The sequence below is a fragment of the Cyprinus carpio genome, chromosome B5, assembly GCF_018340385.1.
Source record: "Cyprinus carpio isolate SPL01 chromosome B5, ASM1834038v1, whole genome shotgun sequence".
NCBI lineage: Eukaryota > Metazoa > Chordata > Actinopteri > Cypriniformes > Cyprinidae > Cyprinus > Cyprinus carpio.
Window position 1 is genome coordinate 33,193,718 of NC_056601.1, and position 27,258 is coordinate 33,220,975.

The 27,258-nt window shown below is 33.0% G+C and overlaps 1 protein-coding gene across 2 annotated transcripts in view; it reads left to right on the forward strand.

Moving 5' to 3' along the window:
* Positions 1–17,804, forward strand: part of LOC109084756 (pre-B-cell leukemia transcription factor 3-like) — a 41,097-nt gene extending 23,293 nt beyond the window's left edge. Inside the window, exons 3-11 of one of the 2 annotated variants that reach the window (XM_042723218.1) lie at positions 6,522–6,763; positions 7,889–8,079; positions 9,961–10,096; positions 11,581–11,610; positions 13,024–13,189; positions 13,605–13,682; positions 14,033–14,142; positions 14,373–14,462; positions 16,357–17,804. In XM_042723218.1, coding sequence (XP_042579152.1) covers positions 6,522–6,763; positions 7,889–8,079; positions 9,961–10,096; positions 11,581–11,610; positions 13,024–13,189; positions 13,605–13,682; positions 14,033–14,142; positions 14,373–14,462; positions 16,357–16,449 — 1,136 coding nt within the window. In that variant the 3' untranslated portion in view covers positions 16,450–17,804. The remainder of the gene's footprint in view (positions 1–6,521; positions 6,764–7,888; positions 8,080–9,960; positions 10,097–11,580; positions 11,611–13,023; positions 13,190–13,604; positions 13,683–14,032; positions 14,143–14,372; positions 14,463–16,356) is intronic. The other variant, XM_042723219.1, reaches the window with a different exon arrangement.
* The last annotated feature ends 9,454 nt before the right edge of the window (positions 17,805–27,258 follow it).

Consider the following 27,258-nt stretch of genomic DNA (forward strand, 5'->3'; position numbering starts at 1 on the left):
GAAAACCCAAAACGTCCTCGGTCTCAAAACGGGATTACTGCATCGATCATGAAAAAGGTTCTCTAAACGAGCTATTCAAACAGTAATCATCCATGGATCGTGCAGTGCTATTAAACAAACAAATTGCTTGGCAACTCTAAACACCGAAGCCCGCCGCAAAAGATATGGGCTGAGAATCTGCTTTTTGGCCGCTTCGCCAAAAAGGTTACTTCGACAGCCTGGTGAGTTGTGCAGCCTACTCAAAAACCACAATCATGGGTAAGGGAACTGCGGACCTGTAACTGCCTGTCCAGACTTCACTCGTACTGCCATCATTGAACACCCTCAAGCGAGGAGGGTAAACGACACAGAAAACCAAGATTCTGAAGAACTAGAATAGGCTCAATGTTACCAGAGTGCCTGTATCAAGGCGTCTCCTCAGTAGGGGAAGTCTGTGGGAAGGAAAAAGTTGTGGCAAAAAATGCTTCACACAACGAGTAAGCAGGTGAAGCGCCTGGGACCCCTAGAGGAAAATCTACGCACGATGTGGACGGCGAGATCCAGCCAGCCGCCCTCACAAATTATTTCTGCGATAGTCCACACCATTAGACCATGCCCAAGACGAAGACACTGCTCTCGTCGAATGGGCGCTCTTACTCCATTTTGGGCTTTGCAGGCCCAAAGAAGAGTAGGCTACCGATTCCACAATCCACCTTGAAAGTCCTTGGGGGGTACCTGCGGAAGCAGTGGACTGAGTCTGAAGTAGAAAACATCCAGAGCCACACTGGCAAAGGATTCAGTGTGCTTTTGAACGCAGAAACCAGCGTGCTCTAGAAGCGCCTGACATGCCGGATACAGAGACGAAGCCTCGACTGGACTGTTGCTCAGTGGTCCAAAGTACTTCTTTCGGATGAAAAGCAAAGAGTTTGCTGTTAGCGACATGTCATTCAGAAATCAAGGTGCCAGAGTCTGGAGGTCCCAAGACAGGGACGTGGGGAGAAGGAAAATGCCCAAAAAATGCCTGAAGTCCACCGTGTCAAAGTACCGCTACAGTCAGTGATGTCTGGGGTGCCATGTCAGCTGCTGGTGTTGGGTCCACTGTGTTTTGGAGGCATAGAGGGCAGGGTCAAAATGCAGCTAGCTATCAGGAGATTTTGGAGCACTTCATGCTTCCATCTGCTGAAAAGCTTATGGAGATGAGGCTGCAGATTTCGTTTTTCAGCACGACAGAACACTGCACTCTGCCCACAGTGCCAAAACCACTGGTAAATGGAGAGTTACTGACCTATGGTATTACTGTGAACCGTCTGGCGGGTGGCCTGCCACTCTCCTGACCTGAACCCGCCCTAGAGAATCTGTGGGATATTGTGAAGAGAAAGTTGAGAGACTGCAAGACCCAACAGCCCACTTGGATGAGCTTAAGGCCGCTATCGAAGCATCCTGGCAGCCTCCATAACACCTCAGCAGTGCCACAGGCTGATTGCCCGGGTCCATGCCACGCCGCATTGAAGCAGTCATTTCTGCAAAAGGATTCCCCCGACCAAGTATTGAGTGCATAAACCAAAATGAACATAATTATTTGAAGGTTTGACTTTTTTTCACCATATTGTATTAAAAACACTTTTTCTTTTATTGGTCGGAGGGATTGCATCCTGCCTGAGCGTTGTGAAATATGCCCCAAGGGGAGGACCTTTTTGAGATAGGATGTTTGGGGTTTTCATGAGCTGATATGCCAAAATTCATCAGTATTAAAACAATTTGAGAGAGGATTTGTTTCAAAGACTGAAATATTTCAGTTGGTGTGCAATGAATCTAAAATATATGAAAGTGCTTAATTTTCTATCATTACATTATGGAAAATAATGAAACTTTTTCACTGACAATATGCTAATTTGTTTTAGAAGGACCTGTATATATATATATATATATATATATATAAGTGATAGTGATGAATATCATGCAAATAACAAAAAAGAAAAATATAAAAGAACTATAATAATAATGTGATTTATTAATATCAATAGTGATAGTGATGAATATCATGCACCTAATTAAATAGAAAAATAAATAAGAACAAAAATGGTCATTTTCAAAATCCTGTAAGATTGCTAATAGATTTCTAATTAGATCTAAAAAGAAAAAAAAAAGTAGAACCAATTAAAAGAGAACCCTTAATAAAACCCTTAATTCTAAACAAATTGGATTTTCAGTTTATCTTGTAGGAGCTTATTTGCTGTTTACATGGTTATTATTTGACCATTTTAGGATTGGTACCAAATTGTAATAATGTATAATAAAATATGGTTCTAGATTTGACAATAACATCAACCTAAATAAGACGCTAAAAATCAAGTATGCATTTTTTGAAACAATCAAAAAGCATACATACGTGCATCATTGTACAGTCGTCGTACACAGAAATCAGTGTTTTTTCCAAACAAACAGTATTAGCCTGTGTGGAGAGCCTGATGTGAGGTGTCAGGTGGAGAAGTTAAACTGGCAGCAGCTTCAGCAGCACACAGCTGTTTACTCACAATCAGACCTCTGTCTGTCATCAGCATCTAATTACACAGCCAAACAGAGGATTAGGACCATGGCAACCTCTATTGTTTTTATGTTTGATAACACTGTAGTTAATGTAGAGTTGAGTGTGCTTTAAAATTGCTGAACGCCGTAAACAAGGCTCTTTTCAGAGATATATTATATAAAATATAAATAAAAATAAATATAAAATACATATATAAAATACATATACATACATTACACACACACACATACATATATTTTCATATTTATATATGATTTATATTATATATAAATATGAATATATATTACATATATATTTTAAATATATATACATGTATGTGTGTGTATTTACATATAAATATACACAGTACACACACATATATTATGCAAATAAACTTTTATTTTGGATGCAATTAATCATCATTAATCGATTTGACAACACTAATGTGTGTGTGTAAATAAATATTACACACACACAAACAAAATGGTCATTTCAACACACACACACAACACAAACACACACACCACACACCACACACACACACACGTATGTGTGTGTAGGATTAAAAAGTAATATTTAATTTGGAATTTAAATTTTTTAAAGTATATATATATTTGTTGATTCTGATTTCTTCCATTGTTCTCATTTGTAAGTCGCTTTGGATAAAAGAGTAGGCTAAATGATTAAACGTAATGTAAATATATGGAATAATTCAAACATCACTACAGTCATGAATACATTCGTCTATATATATTGTTCTCGTTCATCCACTTCTAACCAATTATACTTCATATATATATATATATATATATACATGCACCTCTCTGTCGATCCTGTTCTCGTTCAGTCACTGTTAACTAATTAGACATCTGCTTAAACTGAGAGCCTCTGTCATATATATGCATTACATCAGAATTACTAATTTCTGAACCATCACTACTTTGCCTCAATTAAAAATTAAAAACACACCAAACAAAAACTAAAATGTAGACATAAAAAAAATTAAAATAAAAACAAAACAAAAGAAACGAGATGGAATGGAAATGAGATTAAGAGCAGAGCAAATGTTCATATGTTCATGCTTTCTCTCATATTCACTCCTTCACTCCTTGCGTTTGTTTGCCTTTGTCTGCTGTGCTTTAAATGTCATCTTGCATTGACCTCATGAATACTGTGTGTGTGTGTGTGTGTGTGTGTGTGTGTTTCTGTTTATGGAGGGCAGTGTGTGTGTGTGTTCATGTGTGTGTGTGTGTGTGTGTGTGTGTGTGTGTGTGTGTGTGTGTGTGTGTGTGTGTGTGTGTGTGTGTGTTTCTGGAGGGCAGTGTGTGTGTGTGTATCTTATTCTAGTCATTCTGAGCAGCTGTGGTGTATTTACAATCTTGTCCTCAGGTTTTCATCTTCAAAATCACTTAAAACTGCAGAACAATGGCATTGCACTTAATGTTTCCTCAGCAGAAAGTTTGATTGCTCTTTCATAGCTTGTCTAATGCACACTAATGTTTCTTTAAGTATCAACATTGTCTAAAACACCTTGTGAGAAAAACAGACACCAGTGAGACAATAGCTAACATCTAGTAGAGTAAAGAGCTTTGCAGCTCAGATTACCTACCCCTGGGTGAATTTATTGAGAAATGTTTGAGTTCATATTGAGATCTGTGACTTTTGATTGCAGATTTTAAAATATTTAGGCCTAAATTGAATATTTATGTATTTGAATTTCATATAAAATCCTGTATATTATGCAACATAACCTAATGAACTTAACGTGATGCATATTTCTGCACCCAAAAAATCATGGATTATTTTATTATCTGTACCTATTTTAATTTATTAACATAAACATGCTTTCAAAATGCACTGATTAAAATTGCTTGGAATAAGCATAAATCGGTTTGTGAAAACAACTTAATTTATTCAGCTATAAAGTATGAACATGATTCAGATATGGCTAGCTGCCGAACAAGTAATAATCAATCAGGTATAAGATTGAAAAAATTTGATTTATTGATGATAAATATATAAATCTGGTTATTGTGTGTTTAAAACATTGTTTATTAATACTATTATAGAAATCTTAACCGTTTCATTTATGTATGACTGACAAATATGCACCACATTCAGTTTATGTGCAGTACAGATGATTAATTTTATGCCATTCAAATACATATATCTGAAATATAGTCCAAAATGTTTTATTTTCCATGGGTCTGTAAACTCTTTTAGAGATCAGAGCAGTAAGAAAATCAAACACCAATATAAAACAAACCATAAAAAAAAACAAACACAAAATGATAAAACGATCAATATAATCCCACAAAATGTTAAATTGTGCTAATTAAAAATTACTTTACTTTACTTTACTTTAATCAAACACACCATTTTCACCTGCTGGACCAGAAAACAGGTAACAAAACAATCCCACAGATTGTTTAATTGTGCTAATTAAAAATATATACATAAAAATAAGCAGAGTTAGAAAGAAATTAAATAAACATTAAAAGATTCCATAAAAATGAAGGTTATATCTGGGCTCACACGAGCATCCACTCCGCTACCTTCAAAATTATTATTCTTTTTTTTTTTTTTATTATATAAAAATATATCAGTTATATCAGCAGAGTTAAAGAGTTTGCAGAATGACAAAAACGTGAAATTTAAAAAAATCCATAAAATTAAATGCATCTTATCAGCACAGTGCATTTTTTTCTCCTGTACTTACATATAAATCCATAAAAATGACATATACCTTATATATTATATTTTTCTCCTGCGCTGACATAACCATCCATTCTGCTGACTGCAAAATCAAAAATCAAATGTGAAGTGCCAAAAAAGTCTTTGGTGTGGAATTAAAGGAGGCCGCTGGAGCACATCTTAACGGCTCGCGGTGCTTTTATTCCACCCACCTCAGTGAAGAGACCTGCCACTGTCAATCATTCTCTCGTAGCCGCGCTGGCACAAACACACCTCGACCTCTGATAAACAGTGTGTCATAGCAGACTAGTGCTGTGCCGTGTGTTAATGGTGGAGGACGTGAGGGGCTTGCTGTTCTGAGGTGGGCCTGTCTAGTCGCTTGTTCAATGTGGAGTGATAAGAAGAAATAGCCCACTATCTGAAACCTGCTTTGGGAGGTCCAGGTGTTCAAGAAATTGTCTTTGCATGTCTGCTCTGCCTCACACCTTTTTTCATGATGTAATACATTGTCTGCATTGCTCATCTTATTTCTGCATTTTTATATCTAGTTAAACAGATTGTTTATATATATATAATATATTATATATATTATATATATATATAATATAATATATAATATATATATATATATATATATATATAACTGAATTAATTTATAGAGTATTGAAAAAATATAATATATGTGTGTGTATTGTATATTATTAAATTTAATTATTGAATAAAATTATATATACAATTGTAATTTACATTTTATTAAAATTATAATTCTATAAATATTATGATTAAAACTTACTTTTTTATTCAGCAAGCATGCTTTGTCTTTTTCAGGATTTCTTTTTTTTTTTTGATGAAAAGCTTACTGTGAAAAATGCTGTATTGCATTTTAATAATGCAATGTAAAAATGCAAATATATGCAGCTTTGTTGGTTTGCTGAAAATCTTACTGACTCTCTCTATATATATATTAGTGCTGGGCAATGATTAATCACGATTAATCACATCCAAAAAAAAAAAAAAAAGAAAAAAAAAGAAAACTTTTTTATATAAAATATGTGTGGTGTGTATTATATAAACAAAACCTTTTAGAAAAACCTTTCATCAAAGTTTCATCAAAGAAAAAAACGGGTATTGTTTTGGTTTTAGGACAACTTTAAAGAAACGTTTTGATCCACTTCAAATGAATATATACTGCATATGAACCTTTTCAAGCCTTCATGTTTAGGAGAAGACACACATGAAAATATCTGAATATTAAGATGTAGTTCTTGTCTGTTGCATATCTCTATTTAAAATGCCTGCTTTCCCGTTTGTGTTGTGTCAGGTCTCAGTATCCGAGGCAGTCAGGATGAAGATCCTCCGGATCCTCAGCTCATGCGTCTGGATAACATGCTGCTGGCAGAGGGCGTGTCCGGACCGGAGAAAGGGGGCGGGGCAGCGGCAGTTGCTGTGGCAACAGCAGCCGTGGGAGTGGGAGCTGATAACTCCATTGAGCACTCGGACTACAGAGCCAAACTTAGCCAGATCAGACAGATCTACCACACCGAGCTGGAGAAATACGAGCAGGTCTGTACACCTGTGAACAACCGGAAATCCATCAGAAATATACTGCTGTATCAGAAAAACGATTATCGCTAAAATCAGTCAGACATCCTGGCACTGCTGCTTTGAAAAGTAGCTTGTTACTGTTAAAATTACACTATACTTTATAGCTAAGATAATTACTTATTTCATGTATTGAAAACATACATAATGAGAAGTGTTATTTTAGTATTATTTATATATAATTATAGGTTATAATTTTTATTTTGAATTAGCTTTTATTTTTATATTTTCAATTTAGATTACTTTTTAGTAATTTTGTTATGTGCTCTTGTTTTTTTTTTTTAATGCGTTTTTAATATTACTATGTAGTTTTGTTATTATTATTTCTTTTTTAACAGATAGTAGTTTTGGTGTCTATTAGTTTTTTATCTAATATTTCTATTTTATTTAATTTCATCTATTTCAAATAACACAAATGTTTTAATAGCTTTAGTTTTATTTCGTATTTATTTAGTATTTATTTAGTTTAGTATTTTAGAAATTTTGCTACTTATTATCACTTTTTTAGTCATTTTTCACTAAGTTAGTAAGTTATTTCTTTGTTCTGAAAACGCATAAATACACATACTGAGTAGTGTAATTTTAGCATTATTTATATTCTATTATAATTTTTATTTCACTTTGAATAAGCATTTATTTTTATATTTTCATTTTAGTTTGATTTTTAGTAATTTTGTTATGTGAATTTGTTTACTCTTTTTTAACATTATATTTAGGTTTAATAATAATAATAATAATAATAATAATAATAATAATAATAATAATTTTTATTTATATAGTAACTTTAAAGAACTTAACAAGGTCACTTTACAAGAAATAGAAAAATATAATTTTTTTTCTATAAGCAAGACAATTAATACAAAACAATACATAACATTTAATTTATCTATTCATTAATTTTATTCCCAGATAATAGTTTTAGTGATTCAACTTAAACATTTCAGTTAGCAGCATTTCTAATTTTCATTCAAAGTTTTTCATTGAATATTTCTATTTTAATTTATTTCAGCTTCAGCTGTTTTAGTACTGTTAGTTTTAGTAAATGAATTTGCATGATCAGTTATGAGTAATTTGATTGGTCCACAGGCCTGTAATGAGTTCACTACTCATGTGATGAACCTGTTGAGGGAACAGTCTCGCACGCGGCCCATCTCACCCAAAGAGATCGAGCGCATGGTCAACATCATCCACCGCAAATTCAGCTCCATCCAGATGCAGCTCAAGCAGAGCACCTGCGAGGCCGTCATGATCCTCAGATCCCGCTTCCTCGACGCCAGGTCAGAAACACCTTCACAGTCATGCATTTGGCAGACTGTGTTATCCAAAACATCTTGCATAATATGTATTGCCTGCATCTTGCCAGTATATGTTTAGAATATTTTAGTATTACTTATATAGCATTACATGCTATTAATATTTTGAATGAGCTTTCATTTTATTTTATTTGCAGTTTAGTTTAACATTTATTAATTTTGTTATATGCTTTTGTCAGTTTTCTGCTGTTTTTAATGTTACTATTTAGGATTCTTTTTTTTTTTTTTTTTTTTTTTATCAAAACAAGTGCTTCCTTGAATGAGGTGCAATCAATAATACACCTCATTTGAATAGAAATTGTATTTAGTATTACTTATATATTATTACAGTTTTTATTAATGATCTGAATTGGCCTATTTTTATATTTTCAACATAGTTTTTTTTTTTTGTACTTTTGTTACGTGCTTTTGTCATTTTTTCATTTTTAAATTACTATTTTTTTTTTCAATTTAATTTTTAACTAGCTTTAGATAAAGCAGCATTTTTTTAATAAAGAATAATTGTTATTGATGGTAAATCCATGTTTTTACACATGTAGGTGTTTTTGCGAGTGTGGGTTTGTTTCTGAGTGTATTGGATGTGCTGAGAGCGAGGCGTGTGTGAAGGAGTGGGTGATGTGGTAATATTTTAAGGTCTTGTGAGTGTTTTCTTAAACTGGCAGAAGGAAATTTGCCAATTAGTGTTGGTTGGCTTGCAAGGGCACGAGTTACTTAAATCAATGAGTAAATTATGCATAAATCTGCTCATCAGAAAGTTATTCAGCTGATGAAATGCAAATGAAGCAGACAGCGATTGGTGGGCTCAGCGATGACATCATAAAGAGAATGTGAGAGATTGGCTGCTAAAGCCAGATTTAATCTAGTCTCATTGTTTTAAGCAAATAAGTGGCCCAAAAATAAGCTTTTATGCCACATCAGGGACTGTTTATTGGATAGAATCGAATAATTGTCTGACCTATAATATGTATACATGCAATAATTCATACTTTATGTATTGTGTATTGTGGCATAACATTTAATGCTTGCAATTTTCCAGTATATGTTTCATTATGTGAATAAGGTGGAATCTTTAATACACCTCATTTAAATAGAAAAGGTGTTCAGTATTATTTATATACCATTGTAGTTTTTATTAATATTTTAATGCATGCATTTTTATCTTATATCTTTTCTACACCACACATGTTATCAACAAAAAAAGAAAAGACTACAAAAAAAAAAATAAAACTAACATCACACTATACTATAACCAAAAACATAGATCTAAGATTTCATCATTTTCCAATTTCAACTCGTCTCTTTCAGTTAGCACATGCAGGTTTTGTGGTTGTTTTTGGATCTGATTGACCATAGCCCTCATCGGTCTAAGCTTATGCAACTCAGTTTTTGAGTGAACATCGCCAAAATGATCCGCAAATAATGTTTATTTATTTTTATTTTTTTCCTATGATCAAATTAAGCAAAGGATTTTCAGCACAGGATTTAAAAAAAAATCTAAATCAAGTGAGTTTATGCATAAAACTCACCAAGAATATTTTTCTGTCTCTTTTGGCATATATTTTTTCTCGATTTAACCATAAACACACTTAATTTTGATCTTTTTTTTTTTTTTTTTTTTTTTTGAAAGCTAGACGCAATATCTTTTGTCATTTTGCTCATCAAGTACTTGCATATTTTATATAATTTAAGATGTTTAGATATTTGTATTGAAAAATGAGACAAAAATGCAGAGGAAGAAAGCCATTTTTTGGAAATACACACTCCACCTGTAATAACCTTTAACAGTATATCAAGATGTTGAAATGGTTGAGGATCTTTCAGTACTCATGATTCCTCTTTCTCCAGGAGGAAAAGACGCAACTTCAGCAAGCAGGCGACAGAGATTCTGAACGAGTATTTCTACTCTCACCTCAGTAACCCGTATCCCAGCGAGGAGGCCAAAGAGGAGCTGGCCAAGAAGTGTGCCATCACTGTGTCACAGGTCAGTCCAGATCTCGGACGATACTGCGCACACGAGCCTTCAGCTGTCAAACAAGGAGACTCTATTCAATCTGAGCAAAATAACTACCAAATTTGTTAAAGGTGGTCTGTGACACTGTGAAGGTGCAGAGAATTTGGCTCAGTAACAGTAACATCTCAACATGAGTGTGAAGTGATTTAAAACACAACAGTGAGTGCCCAGTTTTCTGCCGCATGGATCCTGGAAGTATTTTTCCCATTGATTTTCTTTCAGAAAGTTTCTCAATAAAGTTCAAATCGACTTTAGTAGAAGGCTCACAACATCACAAGATTTGTTTTGCAAAACAATGTGTGAAAATCGAATGACAAAAGGTCTGTTTTTGTGTAAAAATGTGCACAAATGTACTTCTGCAGGAATTAAAGAGCAACCACCATAAAGAATTGCAAACAACTCAGTCAGTTCAGTTGGTTGTTAACACAACTACAGTCTTTCATGCTCCAATGCTACAATTTCCCATATTAACCAACATTAAGTAGGTACCTAGTTAGTCTCAGTCTGCACACCTCTGAGCAAGTTAACATTAGTCACAAATAAACTACTAGATACCTGTGCGCAGAATTGTATATTCTGTTTATTAAACTAATTAGTAGGCATATTACTAATAGTAGTCATATTTTCAGCTAAAATCCACCCCTAAATGACATAAAATGAACTGTACAGTAGTTGCATGAGACTGGTGGACAGTTTTATTTTACCATTATTTATATACTATTTTAGTATTTTCTTAGTGTTCATTTTATTAGTTTAATGTTTAGTTATTTATGTGCTTTTGTAATTTTTCTTTTTTAAATATTTTTTTTTTTAGTTTTCAGTTTGAATTAGTTTTTAATTTGATATTTTCAGTTTTCATTTTAATTTTAGTTAAAGTTTTAGTTCTTTGATATGTGCTTGTCATTTTACAATTTTTTTTATTCTAAGTATTTTTCATTTATTTTTACTTAAATTTTAAAGTAGTTTTTATTATGATTATTTATTATTGTTTTATTTTATACTTTTAATTTAGTTTTTTAAGTAATATTCTTATTGGCTTTTGTCTTTTTTATTAGTTTGTTTAAAAACATTATATTTAATTTTTTATTTCAGTAATTTTACTATTTCAACTTCAACATATTTCTTTTTCACTTAGTTTAACTTATTTATGCATAACATTCTATATATATATATATATATATATATATATATTATATAATTTTATTGTATTTATTTTTTTCAATGCAGAATCAAAAACAACCTCAGAGCTCATGGAAGCTCATGAAAAGTCCACAAAAAAACAAAACAAAACAAAAAAACACTCTGAAAGGCATTTTTACTTCCAGAACGGACTGTTGCGCTCGATTGAGATGGACACACTTTGTGAATAATCAGCCTGTTTTATGTTTGTGTAACGGGTGGGTGTGTACAGGAAGTCGTTACTGTAAAAAAGCCCCTTCTTTTTGTGCCCTCAGGGGAAGGGAAGCACCATCACTGTGTCACAGGTATGTCACTAAAACATTCGTCCGTCCGCTGTGTTGTCTGTCGATGTTGGTTGCAGTGGCAGCCGTGTCTCTGTGTGCTGAACAACAATCGATACATCATAGAGCCATTTATCCAGCAGCTGGAATTATTCTTTATGGCCATAAGACACACACACTCAGCCAGCCATGCATACATTTCCTCACAGCTGCTGAGAGTTACATGCTTTCCTGCACTTGGATGGTGTCTTCCGGCTGTCTTTTATTGGATCCTGAGATTATGACATCAGCGAGGCATTTTTATAGCACTTCTTGAACTATCCCGCCTCACATTGGCAGTTTAAGGCCTGTTTGGAAATATTTTATGAAGGAGCCATTGCTCGGGGTGGATGTAATTTTAATATGTCTGGGTTTGTAGCAACGTTAATGTTCTTTTGCAAAAGGTTGGTCCATTTACAATGTCTTACAAATGTAGGAGAATAACAGTCGCTGTGGAACACATAAAAATGCATGCATTTTTCCAAGAAGCTGTGAAGGTTTGGTTTGCAGCACATATTTCACTGGACTTTATGAATTATATAAAAGGTCCAGTGTGGGTGGTTGTTGGGGGAGAATGCAAAAAAAATAACTTCAAAACTCAAAAAAAGAAACTGACCAAAAAAAATGTAGTTAATAAAAGATTTTGAGGTTAAAAACAGATATAATATTTTATGATGTATATTATAATATTTCTATAATATCTCCTCGTGAGATTCATCCTCATTTACTTTCTCTCTTTCGTTTTCATTATGGAAGGGGAAATGTAGTTAATTTTAAATAAAAAAATGCCACAATACAAAAATGGTAACAAGTAATGGTCCAACTCATTAAAGATGTATCATTCTCTTCATGCAAAATGTCATTTCTTTTCTTCTTCTTCTTCTTCTTCTTCTTCTTCTTCTTCTTCTTCTTCTTCTTCTTCTTCTTTCTTTTTTTGATTCTGGGGTAAAAATATTTTTATAACATTTTATAATGTTTATTATAATATTTTCTTATGAGATTCAACCACAGTTGCCTCACCCTCTTACTTTTTTATTATGGGAAAAAATCTTTAAAAAAAAAATCAAAATCCCCTTAATCAAAAAAAACAATTAATTATATTTAGGAAAATATTTTTATAATATTTTTAAATGTACATTATAATATTTCCTAATGAAATTCATCCACACTAGCCTCTGTCAATTTCTTTTTCATTATGGGGGGAAAATGTGATTAATTTAAATAAAATAATGTTGCAATACAAAAGTATTATTGGTGCTTCGAGAGGCTTTATTATCTTTATAAAAATATCATTATTTTTCTTTTGATTTTTGGTTAAAATATATAATTTATAATAATATTTCATGAAGTATAATATCATATTTTTATAATATTTCCTCATTTGCCTCTCTCTCTCAGGTTTCGAACTGGTTTGGTAATAAACGTATTCGCTATAAGAAGAACATCGGTAAATTCCAGGAAGAGGCAAATCTGTACGCAGCAAAGACGGCAGTGACGGCGGCTCAGGCCGTGGCGGCCGCTGTACAGAACAGCCAGACCAACTCGCCCGCAACACCCAGCTCTGGTACACACACTATGGACGAGACCACCGGGGCTAATTTTCACAAAGAATATACATCAATAATCATGAAAATTACCTAAGAAAATCCTTTTTCAGCACTGGTTTCAAATATCAACATTTGTTGCCCAAGACAGTTATTATTCTTAAATGAATAGCCAGTCATCATCAGGGAAATGACCTAAGTAACCCGTTGTGACAACATGCCCTGCTATAGGGGAGTTAAATGAACTGTATTGTGTTTACTAGGCAATAACAGTGGAAAGGTACACATAAGAATAGAAAGTGTGACAACTAGCCCCGGTTTCTTTTTTAATGCAGATAGAGTTGATCTAGTGTGATTATTTGGTCATGAACATGCATTTTTGAAAGAAGTAATTAAAGAGCTTAAAAGAGTTCAGTACTGTGATTTTCTCTACAGGCTTTCAGATGAAAGATGAAGACTTTCAGTTGGATGCAGCAGAAGATAAAAATAATCTGTTAAACAACATGTTCACTGGTATGTTTTGGTCTTTAGTGTTTTAGTGTCATTTGAGATACTATTATTATTTTATTTATATTTAGAATTATTTTTCAATTATACTCTTAACAACTATTTAACTGCTGTTCTTCCCATTCAACTCTCCCTCACTGTTCAGCATTGTGTGTTTATATATGTGCATATACAGTGGCCCAAAAGAACATTTGAAAAATTATTTTAACAGGCATGTCACACTTAAAATGTCTGAAATCCTTGACATCACAGATAAAAATATCATCTGCAAACAATTAATGCAGCTTTTCTCCGATCTAACATCACTGATCATCTTCACAGACTCACTGTTTCTGTTTCTCTCCTTGTCTCTTCAGGTTCTTCAGGTTCGTATAGTTTGCCGGGTTCAGGAGATATGTTTATGAGCATGTCTGGTCTGAACGGATCCTACCAGCCGGCCCAGGTCCCCAGCACAGGACAGACACAGGTATCACACACACCAGCCGAGACACAATATATATAATATATATACAAAACATATAAAAAAATCTCAATAGATATAATCCAGCATCAGTCTTCAGTGTCACGTGATCCTTCAGAAATCATTCGAATATGCTGATTTGCTGCTCAATAAAGATTTCTTATTAAATATGGTTTTAATGGTGTACAGTGGTCCATGACTCTCTTACGCTGAATCTCTTGTCTTTCTCTCTGCAGGGAGACTCCATACGTCACGCCATCGGTCAGTCGTTGGGTTACAGCGATGGTCTGCGGGGAAACCCGCTTTACAGCCCGCATGGCTTGAACGTGAGTTTGACAGAGAAAAATTAAATAATTTTAGACAGAATCGCAGATGAGAATGCTTGGACACTTTTAACTAAATTCTGACGTCAAACAGACTCAAATCCACACTAAAAGCTCTGGTGCAAAAGTGCATTAAAGTCTGAATATTACTGTCACACATATGTAAAACACACACATGCCGTCTCATGTGGTGGGAAGGAGTAATCTCTTCGCAGCAGGTCTCCTGGAGTCATTCAGACAGACGGTGTATGATCAAACCGTCGCTCCATGAGCCGACAAAGACGACAGCTGAGATTATGTCTGGGAGAGGTGATGCACTTCTGTGAAAAAGCAAAGATAAACGTATGGATTCAGATTAATATTCACACGTGCACACAGGGCTGTTTGCTGGGATAGAAAGCAAATGCGTTCCATTTCCATTTTCCAAAATGCATCTAATAACACAACAACATGCACGGCTCTTGGCAGTATATATCTGCCTTCTTATTGAACCACGCTCTCTCTCTCTGAGAGAATTTGCAGTCCATTTCCTTATCACTATAATAAAATATGAAACTGGAATTGCCTGCAGCTTTGTACAGATGTGAATAGCGTCTTCCCAGATGAGGTCTGATAAGGCACACTTTATAATGGAGTCACAGCGCTAAAGGTTCATTTATCTATTGAGGCAGCCATGTCGACTCTCTAATACTGAAAACAATCATATCACAAAGAGAAGCAAAGGGCAGAGCGGATAGCTTCAGATGTCATGGATACTTACTAACATTTAATCTTAACATTTACACAACTGTCACATATTGTTAGCCACACTTCAAAAACAATGATTTCTGAACCAGTTTCTTTGAATAAGTGTTGTTTTCCAGTTAAAATATATCTAAAAATGAGATACATGTACATAATACTGCATTCGTTTTTTTAGACTTGTTTTCGAATTGTTAATTTAAGACTTGTTAATATGATTGTCTGGCAGTTTTGGCAAAAAAAAAAAAAAAAGATTACTAATAAAAAGTAATAAAAATATCTTAAAATAATACCAAAATAATTGTTTAAAATCACTTTTTGCAGTGTCTAATATTTTCACTCCACATTTTCAATGTAAAAATCTAGCTAGTTAACTCTATGTTAAATAATGTTCATTCATTTATGGTTACTCAGATAATTATGACCAAAATTAAATAAATTTTTAATTTTAAATTAGTAAGATTAGATGTCTTTTACAAAAATGAAAAGTTTAATCCAGCAAATGATTATTTGCTGGTGTGGTTTATAATGATTTCCCTGTCCAACCAAGTGTCCAAAAAGCAGACCAGGATGGTTTAAGCTGGGTTAAAAATTTTAATAAAATAAAATTTAAGCAAAATAATCAGTGTAGCCTGTCATACAGAGCATGAATGAATAATTCAAATGTATAGAGTAAGAAAAGAATAACATTCAAAAATGCTTTGTACAATTCTGTCAGTAAGACAATAATAATAATAATAATAATAATAATAATAATAATAATAATAATAATAATAATAATAAAAAGACCAAAATACTAGTTAAGAATAGGACTTTTGCAGAGTATTCTGTGTGCAACCCACATTTTCATTGTAGAAATCTAACTAATGTTCTAAAAAAACAAATACAAAAACAAACAAACACAAACCGCTTTATCCAGCATATGATAATTTACTGGTTTTGCCTGGTTTAAGGGGATTTCCCAGCTAACAAATACCCAAAAAGCTTCTATAACCATATGATCAGACCAGCCTAACCAGACCAGTCTGGTTTAAGCTGGATTTTGCTTCAGTGGTTTATATAAAAAGGATACAAACAGAGCGTCTTATCTGATCTTGCTCTTAAAAATCAATCGCAGCTAATGTTTCCATTCTGACTTTTCCGTGTCTCTTTCCAGGGTAACGGTGGCTGGCATGATGCTGTCACTCCATCTTCTGTGACATCTCCTATAGAGGGAGCAAACAGCGTTCACTCGGATACCTCTAACTGAACTTTAACTAACCCACAGGACAACCTACAGCACCCAGTAAAATCTCAGACGAGAACTCAGAGAGATGAGCGTGACAATGAAACAGACTCATACCTGCTTACTTTGACCAAAACAGCACCACGTTGCAAAAATCAACCGAGAGGATTGACGGTACCAGCTTTCTTTCCAAAACTGGTGATACCTCAATAAACATGTCCAACATGTACGATTGTTGAAACAATGGATGCTTTTGTCATAATCTCTGTGAAAATTTTGGAATAGGTTTTAATATGTATCAAGAATTAAATTTACTTGTAACACTGTCTTATTGCACAGTACAGTATGTTCATTTTTAAAGCCGATTTTTCTTGTGCAGATCAACAACATTGATTTTTAAATTGTATTTTTAACAATTTAACTTGATCATTAATGTTATTCATCATAAATATCACTGGCATTTTGATTTTACCAAGACTTTAACAAATGATTACATATGAAATCAACACTGCAGTCGTGCATATTCAGATTCAGATGTGGATGTCATAAAGAAATAGATTTTTGGCAATAATGTACAAACTGTTGAAGATGTGTACTGTATGAAGTGATTTTATATGCTTCTGTGGAGCCAAATAGGTTTTTTTTTTCAGGTCAAGGTTTAGAAATTCAATGTCTATGGAGAAATTGCATGGAAAATGTACTTCTGAGACCTTTTGTTCATCTATTGCCATAACAAATACTTACATAATTTATTAAAATTATTTGTAACATCTCCTACTTAGCATTGCTTTTAACAGGAAGACAATGCAAACCAATTTTTTTATTTGATAATGCCATATAAGTGACTAGACATAATCATCAAACATACTCTTTCTGTACATAAAAAATAATTTTTGAATGTTATTCTTTTCTTACTCTATACATTTGAATTATTCATTCATGCTCTGTATGACAGGCTACACTGATTACTTTGCTTTAATTTTATATTCATCAGTTCATTTGGGTAGTTTATAATTTGCAATGCTGTTTTGAGAGGTTGTAATATTTAAAAGGTGTTCTAATGTAGTTAACAGAATTTACACTGAGCAACTCTATGAAGAATAATTCATGTAATAATCCCCCCCCAAAAAAAGTGTTTCAATAAACATTTTGAATTGAAATGCTTACCGGCTCATGCACAACATTTAATTGGATGCAAATTTTTAGCTTTTTTCCCATTCTTACTTAATGGGTAAGTTGCACATACAGTACACTGACTGTCACAGATGTTTTCTATCTTGTTAAAGCAAAACCGCTTTTTTTTGTTTTCCTTTCTTTTCATTTTCATGCACTGGTCAATCTTGAAGTTTTAGGCTACTTTGCTTCAATAACATGTCTTTATTAGACTACTGAAAAGAAACATCCAAAATGCACAAGTATTTATTTTATTACACTTTAGTCTATATATTCCAATTACAATACATATCTTTAAAGGCCATTTTCTCTCAATTAGTTTTTCCTCCACTTCAGCAGTACTTACATACACCAAAACTTACAGTTTTATTCCAGTCTATATTCTGAAGATTTTTACTGAGGGGTTTGTTAATATGTCATTCCTGCTGATTTCTATTACATTTTACTCCTAAAACACAGGGCGAAATTGCATATCTTTAAAGGCCATGAGTTTCTTTCTCCCCTTCAGCAGCTCTTACAGACACCTAAACTTACAGTTTTATTCCAGTCTATATTCTGAAGATTTTTACTGAGGGGTTTGTTAAATTCATGCTGATTTCTATAACATTTTACTCCTAAAACACAGGGCGAAATTGCAAATCTTTAAAGGCCATGAGTTTCTTTCTCCCCTTCAGCAGCACTTACAGACACCTAAACTTACAGTTTTATTACTATCTATATTCTGAAGGTTTTTACTGAGGGGTTTGTTAATATAATATTAAGAATGATTTGTATAGCATTTTATTCCTAAAAACCTGGTGAAATTGTATGTTTTCTGGCTGTTGACAGTATTTTCTGATTCACGGAGAGATAAAAAGAGATATCAAAAATACCTTCTGTAAAATTCTTAAACTCTAATATGTTAACAAAGTAAAACAAGAATTCTGAATCAGGCTTTATCCAATGTTCAGATGGAAATGGTACAAGACAGACGTCAATGTGTTTTCCACCTCACAGAAAACAGAAACTAAATCCAATGTTTAGATTTCTGTTCTGGAATTGTATGCATATCAGTGAATTTTTTTATTAGATAATGCCTCATTTACATATTTAAACATACCAGTTCAGAAAACTTGTAATGCAAAACAATTGTCTTAATATTCTGTAATTTTTCATCTGGGGAAGAATGATGATATTTTATTTAAAATTTTATTCACCCGTTCAACTCTCATGTCTTTTTTTTTTCATTTTCCTAATCTGATAAGAATCATGTAAAACATCTAAAGGAATATCATTGGGTTTGCTTTGAATGGCATAAATGGAGAAAGATGCTTTTTGGCAGCATGATGGTGTAGTTACATTATCTAACCATGTTATCAAACAAAAAACTAACCATAACCAATAACAAATAAAACATAAAAAATAACAGCTATAAAACATAACATCCAAAATATTAAACAATTACCACACAAATATATTCGATTTTTAGACAAGGTTATATTCAAATAGAAAACAGTATTTTTTAACTGTAATTATATTAAAAATATGACTGTTTTTACAGTATTTTTGATCAAATAAACACAGCCTTGGTGAGCAAAACAGCCTTTGTTCAAAAACATTAAAAAGTTTTTTTTTTTTTTTTTTGTACACCAGCAAAGCATATAGTGCTCTGTAGAGGTATGTGAATTATGACGCAGGTCTGGTTGATGCACAGGTGATTTGAGTGAAGCATCTGTGAATAAACAAAAGCAACATTCAGATAAACTAAACCAGAATTTTACATTTACTGAATATTATCTGAATGGTGCTTTCTGGAATTCTTTGTTCTTAGGTTGTTAGCTATAGAAAGTCTGTTTTCATCATCTGACTGCCAGACAGTAGCACTTAGGGAAAGTAAAAATAGCAGCCTACATGTCTCCTTAACTAGCCACGTGACTTAATTCAGAAATAGAAGTTATGCTGCAAAGTTTAATACTTAGTATTAGGGGTTTGTGCAAATCCCTGTGATAAAATGTGACAAAACAATAAGAACAATAGCGATAGGCCTAATGATGCTTGCAAACACTAAAAAGAATACAAATGTTGTAATATCAATATAAAACTTGTGTTGTGTTGAGTTCAGTTTGATTAGTTAGCATCTCTATAAACCTCCATAAACACACACAGACACAGACGGCATCGTCAGCTTTGGCAAAAGGGGCTTCATTAATAATTCCACCTGAGTGGCAATAAATCTGTGGTGGTTCTCGATGAAGCGGCAACACGCGCTCATAAATCAGTGAGATTACAGGACGATATTTCATGATCTCACGTCTATTTCTGTCAGTCGAACTAATAGCCTCTGCCGATCCCTCACAGTGATAGCTCATGAATCCGAGATTTGTTTTCAAAATGTCAACGGTGCAATATGCAATCTCACTGACAGCGGCAAAATGCCCTTTAATTATTTATTTACCCTCTGCTGTCAGTTAAAGGGCTGAGGGCTGAAGACGAGAGGTCAGGCAGAAATGCTGCATTAATTTAGAAGTTTCTATGAAAAATTCCCGAGCGCTCGCGGCTTATCGAGATCAAAACAGCAGAGGAGGCTGGAATTGCCTATTGATGAAACGTCCACTGCATATGATCTTTTGTGCAGCTTAATTGCAATTCAACAGCCTATTTAGGGTGAAAGATTTGTTTGTCTGTGATGTGAATTGAGCTCAAGTTGTTGCCTTTGTGGAATTATGTGCGTCAGTTTTGACAAGCAGAAAAATAACCTTTAGCCAGTAGAGGACTACATCTGAGCTAAATTCACTACACAGCAGTGTTGGGGAAGATAGCTACTGCAAAACCACAGCTTGCAAACTCAACATAATAACAAAACTGACTCTATTAACTGGAAAAGTAGTTGGCCACTGTAAGCTAACAAATGGAAACTAAATGAAAACATTTGTTGACTGAAGTCGAAAGTATTAAAAAAACTGTAAAAATAAGGTACAATGTATTAATATCAAAGAATTTTCCAGATTGCTTTTTTTTTAACAGGTGTTTTACCTGTATTTTGAATTTTGCACTTCATTGCATTGTGTTTTAGGGTTAATGGTACACTACTTTTTTTTTTTTCAAAGATCGTAATAGTAATATAATATAATAAAATAATAATTTTTAGTTTTTAGTTTTTAATTTTAGTTTTAAATATATAACATTTCAAAGGGTTCAAGTGATGAAATAATTTTATTTTAAATATATAACATTTCAAAGGGTTCAAGTGATGAAATATTAAAATAACTAAAACTGAAATAAAAATTAATAAGATCTTGAAACAAAATAAATGTTAACTGAAAAATAAAATAAAATCAGGGTTATTATCATTAAAAAATAAACAAATAAACAAACTATAAAACACTGTAACTAACAGGACAAGGACAGACAGACAAATAAAAAAGAACAACATTTTGTGGGGTAAATAATAACATATAGGCTGTATATCTTGTTTTAAGGTTTTTAATATTAATATTTGTAAAATATTAATACTGTTTGCAGTGTATCGGCACTTCTTTTAGTTACTCACCAACACTGCTAGACATATCACTAGTGATCTGATCACCTTCTGTACAGTAAAAAAAAAACTAGCAGATTATCTGAACAATCCTGTGGCTACTGAACGTCTCTCTGGAATACAGATGCTACAAGCACACACACACACACGCACGCGCACACACACTCCAGCCTGAGGACACAGACTCTGGGAGTAGCTGCTCATTAGTGCTCACCATGCTGCTTATGACACCATTAAAAGTAAACAAAAACCAGGCGTTTTTCACTTTCCCCATGAGCTATAAAAATCGGCATCATACATACATCATACAAGTAAATGAAGGTGAAGGTGTCTGAGGTTAAAGACACCAAAGGCTTTCATAGCCATCAGAAGCATGCATATATGATGATGTTCACTAACAACTGAGTCACGTCTGCTAAGGTGAGCATCACTATTAATATTACTGCTGCTGAAACTTATATTCCTCATACCCAAAGAAAAGGTGTCCTGTTACATTTCTAAGACATTGGCAGACATTAAAATTGGAGACTGGAAAATAAGCCTGAATTGTAAGGGAAAGCAGCTCTGTAGCCAGCAGGCATCATAAAGGCTATGCAAATCACACTGCCTGTCTGCCTCGTTAATATTAAACATGGGTTATTAGACGGACCAAAAGCCTGACCCCTGGAGCAGCTCACCACACCTCCTGAATAATTAATGCCTCTGATTATGCTAATCAGGAGTGTTCCAGGAGAGCGGTGGGGATTTGCTCGGGGTGTGGGATGACTCGAGCCAGGGGATTTTCTTTTTATCTCCTGTCAACTCAATCTGTGTTATTTCACTACATGCATATATATATATATATATATATATATATATATATATATATATATATATATATATATATATATATATATATATATATATTGATGTTTAATTTGATCAGCTTAATAAAAGTCCTAAAGAAAAGGTTATTAAAAATCCACATTTTTATTGCCATTTGCAACAGAATTTTTGTTCCACTTATACACCTTATACACCAATATCCTCATAATTGGTTACTTTAAGTGATGAGGTAAAACCGTGATCATAGCATGCGGTGCAATGTTTAGCTGCCTGTAGAGCATTTTTTTACACCACGCATCTTAGAATAATTGATTTACTTACATATATATATATATATATATATATATATATATATATATATATATATATATATATATATATATATATATATATATATATAGTTATAATAAGCCAGATCCTAGTCACATCTACACACAATAGCAAAGAGCATTTGTTTACTGCTTGTTGTGTTTGTTTTGGTCCTTTTTACTTATTTTTTTATGTCTATATAATCCTTATTAATTTTTATTTCTGTTTTAGTTTGTTATTTTAATGTTTCAAGTTCATCTTAAAAGGAGACATCTTGCCTTTGGTAACAAGCTGAGAATTTAAGATTTTTATAATTTATTTTATTTGAATTAACATTTATTTTATTTCAAGTAATTACTTTTTTATGGTTTTTTAGTTTTAATTTATAATGTTGTCATAATAATTGTAATAAACCTGATAATTTCTTTTTATATTTTATTTCAGTTAACGTTTATTTTAGTTCAAGTTATTTTGAAATTTTCATTTCAGTTTTAGTTTTAGCTATTTTAGAAATAATGCCTTGGGAACTAGCTGAAATAAAATTATTTTAAGTTAATGTTTATTTTATTTCAAGTAATGAAAATGTTTTTTTTTCTAGTTTTTTTATGGTTTTAGTTTTACATTTATTTAATTATAATAACCCTGATTTTATGGATATCTTATCATTTCCTTTTTATTTAAATTTATTTCAGTTAACATTTATTTTATTTCAAGGTTTTATGAATTTTTGAGAAATGATGCATTGGCAACTACAAGAAATAAAATAAGTTTAAGATTTGCATATTTCTTTCAGTTAATGCTTATTTTATTTCAAGTAACAATAATGTTTTTCTATGGTTTTCATTTTAGCTTTCATTTTATTTAATTATAAAAACCCTGATTTTGGTCATACCTGATCATTTCTTTTTTTATTTTATTTTATTTTATTTTATTTTATTTTATTTTATTTATTTTATTTTATTTCAGGTAATGATCATAATAATATTTTTAAATTAAAACAAAAGAGAAAAAATACCCCTTCAAAACTAACTGAATAAAAAAACGTTTCAGATTTTTATATTTTATTTTATTTCAGTCAATGTTTGTTTTATTTCACTTTTAATTTTAGTTACTGATAGTAACCCTGACTTTAGTCACAGCTACACACAGTGGCAAAGGGCATTTGATTAGTGCTTCACACTGACCTCCACTTGACCCCTCATTTGTGCTGGATCTTTCTGCTGGTTTCTTCTGGGGATGAAGACCAGCAATGAATGACCTGCGGATCCCACGGAAGAAGATCCAATCAGTCACTGCTGAGCAGAACCGCCCTGTGAAACTCATCAAGGATAAAGATGGCCAGTGGCTCCTGGTCCTCCAAGAGAAAAACGGCCCCAGAAATGATACGATCAGCATCTGCCGGTAAGACGGCGCTCAAGGCCATTCTTTAGCTTCAATATCCTGAAGAGAAAGATGAAGATGATTGCCAATATAATGACTTTGCGAGGCTGGCGAAAAGATTAATATGAGATATACGGACAAAATATGAGATTTAGCTTCAGTTTCAGAAATAGCTCGAAATGTATTTTTTAGAAGCCTTATTCTTATGGATACTATCCTTGTCATTAGATTACACTCTTAAGAATGCAGGATCCAATAATAAAGTTATAGTTAATAGTTAATTTACTCTCCCACTTGTTTTTAAAGACGTGGAGCAGAAAATGACCAATTCTGCCCAAAAAGAGCACATAGAAATAGTTCATATGACTTATTCTAGCAAATTCACAAACTCAAATAAATCCAAATTACAATTAAGAATTTTTGACGCTTAAATCAGTGTTATTTTTGTGTCATTTTTTTTTTTTGAATTTTAGTTATTTTTTTTTTAAATAATTTTGCTGTGAGGTTTTTTTTGTTTTTTTAAATAATTTTGCTGTTTTTTTTGTTTGTTTATTATATGTCTACAAATATTTTATTAATTTTATTTCAGTTTTAGTTTTAGTTATTTTAGTACATCGAGTTATGTTAGGTTTCATATTAACATTTGTTAATGCACTGTGTGATAACATGAACATTTTTATTACCTTGTTTTTTAAGGTAATAAAAATGCTCTAAAAATATTTTGTGCATTGTTAAATAATTAATGCATTTATTAATGTTAACAAATGAGACCTTATTTTAAAGTGTTACCAGTTAAAACTAAATGAAAATGAGAAATGTTGCTATATAGTTATTTTATCTTATTTATTTTTTTCATTTTGTTTTACTTTATTTCATATTTTATGTAACATTTATTGTATTAGTTTCTGTTTTGTGTGGTTTATTTTTATAACCCTGCCTTGATTCACTAAACTTATCTTTTTTACAGGTTTGGGCAGTGGCGTAGCGGACGGGCCCGCAGGGCACGCACTGCGGGGGGGCCCCGCATTGTGGGGGGCCCCCCAAAAATTGACTCGAATAAATAATTAAAGCGTTTTTATAACGTGAACGTATAGGACTTTTATTTTGGTAGTCAACTGCAGCCTACCGTGTTTGGCGATAATGACCATATCTGTTGTCCTTGTTATCCAATCACGATTAAGAATTTCCGCAACTGTTTAGAGAGTGAAGCTTATGAGCGCAAAATGAGTAAAAGAAAATATGTCAGCGGAGCTCAAAAAAACGGACTAACCAACACCCGAAAAGAGCAATTAAATGCAAAACTACCGAAAATTTCATCCATATTTCTTCCAAACAGCGGGCTAATTAGCTGCGAGCATCAGCGAGCACGGAGTAACGTTACTCAGGAGTTTGCTAGCAGTGTCATAAACACGGACATTACTGCTCTAACGTGGGCGCGGCTGTGGTGAATGATACGCCAGACATGGACTCAGATGCTTCTGCAAAGATGTGAAAAGTTCTTAATAAAAAAATACGAAATAATTACTACTAATTAAATGCCACAGTACTAATTCACGATTTTGAATGAAAAGGTGAATCCCCCATCTAATTATGCGGTGAGGGGCCCCGCCTCCACTCTTGCGGGTGGGCCAACGCAGTTTGCGCTACGCCACTGGGTTTGGGGTCAGTATTTATTTTGTATTTTTTAAAGAAATTAATAATTTTATTCAGCTAGGATGCATTAAATTGATTAAAAGGTGGTAAATACATTTATATAATGTTACAAAAGATTTCTATTTAAAAAAAATGAAAATAATGGAAAAATAATGCTAAAAATTCAGCTTCGATCACAGCTAGAAATTACATTTGAAAATATATTGTAATTATTGTAATTGTAATAATATTTCACATAATTACAGTTTTTACTTGATTTTTAATCAAATAAATGCAGCCTTGTTGAGCATAATATAAAAATCACAAAACCACCAAACCCCCAAACATTATATCAGTAGTTCAGTTCAGTTTTGGTCTGCAGTACTAAGTGGCAGCTAATTAGTGCAGTATTAGCATTCATGTGTGTTCGGAGAAATTTAAAGGCCTTCTAGGGACAAGTTGGTCATAAACACTGATTCATTTCAGCTCTGTTTCAGCTGGGATGGATCTCATGCTTGTAATTGATTTTTTTTTTCTGCACTGTTATTACTGGCAGACTGTAGCACCTGCGAGTGCTGCTAATGTGCCATCTTCCTGTCAGATGCTACTGCAGCGATCACTGTTGCCAGCGTAACCGTTTCATAAAATTTCACGGCTCGCCATCTGCTCCAGCCAGACGGCAGCTCACCGCGCCTCATCAGCAGCTCAAACGAGCTTTAACACGGCTGATCTCAGGTGCTTCGTATCGGCTCTTCATACACACACTTTCAGACTTTCTGAGAGAGAGAGAGAGAGAGAGAGAGAGAGAGAGAGACAAACAGCAACTCCCTTAAGTAGATATTTCTGTAGGACAATGTTTGATTGATTTTATACAGCAAGGAGGCATTAAACTGATTAAAAGTGATAGTAAGGACATGCCTTATTTTACAAAAGATTTCTTTTTCAAATAAATGCTGTTCCTTTGCGCTTTCTATTCATCAAAGAATCATACAAGCTATGAATGGAGCCTCATCTGTTTATTATCCGTAGCTATCTAGATGTTCTTCAAGGGAAAACTTTCTGTTTGACAAAAGCTTCTTTGTGGCGATAGAAGGTTCTTCAGATTATAAAAAGTTAAGAAAGAGACGGTTCTTTAAAGAACCTTTGACTGAATGGTTCTCTGTGGAACCAAAAATGGTTCTTCTGGCATCAGTGTGAAGAACCTTTCAAGCACCTTTATTTTTAAGAGTGTATGAGTTCTTTGTTTTATGTATATATATACATATATATATATATATATATATATATATATATATATATATATATATATACACACATACACACACACACACACACACACACACACATTTTTATTTAACTTTTTTTGGCCCTGTTTTTTCTTGTTTTCTCCACAAATCACGTCTAATCCTGGGGAGAAAAAAAACTGAGGGATATATTTATTTATTTATTTATTTTTATGTAGTAATTAATTTTTTATCAAAAAAATCTTTCTGCATTTCACTCTTCTCAAACATGTTTCCTAATCTATCTTTCTAATAAACCTGGCAAAGTATGAACATTGTTGGCTTAGTGACAAATTGCTTGTTATTTTGTAAATCTCTTGTGGACGAGTGTCTACAAAATGAACAAATGTAAATGATTTTCTTGTTTTTAATAGTGCAAGTCTGAATCTGGCTCAAAACCAACCAGCATCGAGTATTCCAGAGAGCCATAATAAATAACTTAATAGGTGACAAAAAATGTGATGCATTATGTACAGTAAGTTTAATACAGACAGAGGACATCTGTATATTGCAGTTTACAAACAGTAAAAGTAATGGCTTCTTCTGCTGGCACTCTCAGCTTACAATAACACAATAAAAGCAGCTGATCCCACATGCCTTTCTTTTAATTATTCTTTGTCTTGTTTGTCTTTACCGCTGTTTCTCAGTGTTTTCTGGAAGAGCCTCGGGCTGAGCTGAATGATGAGATAGATGTGCTTGTAATAGTCAGGCAGC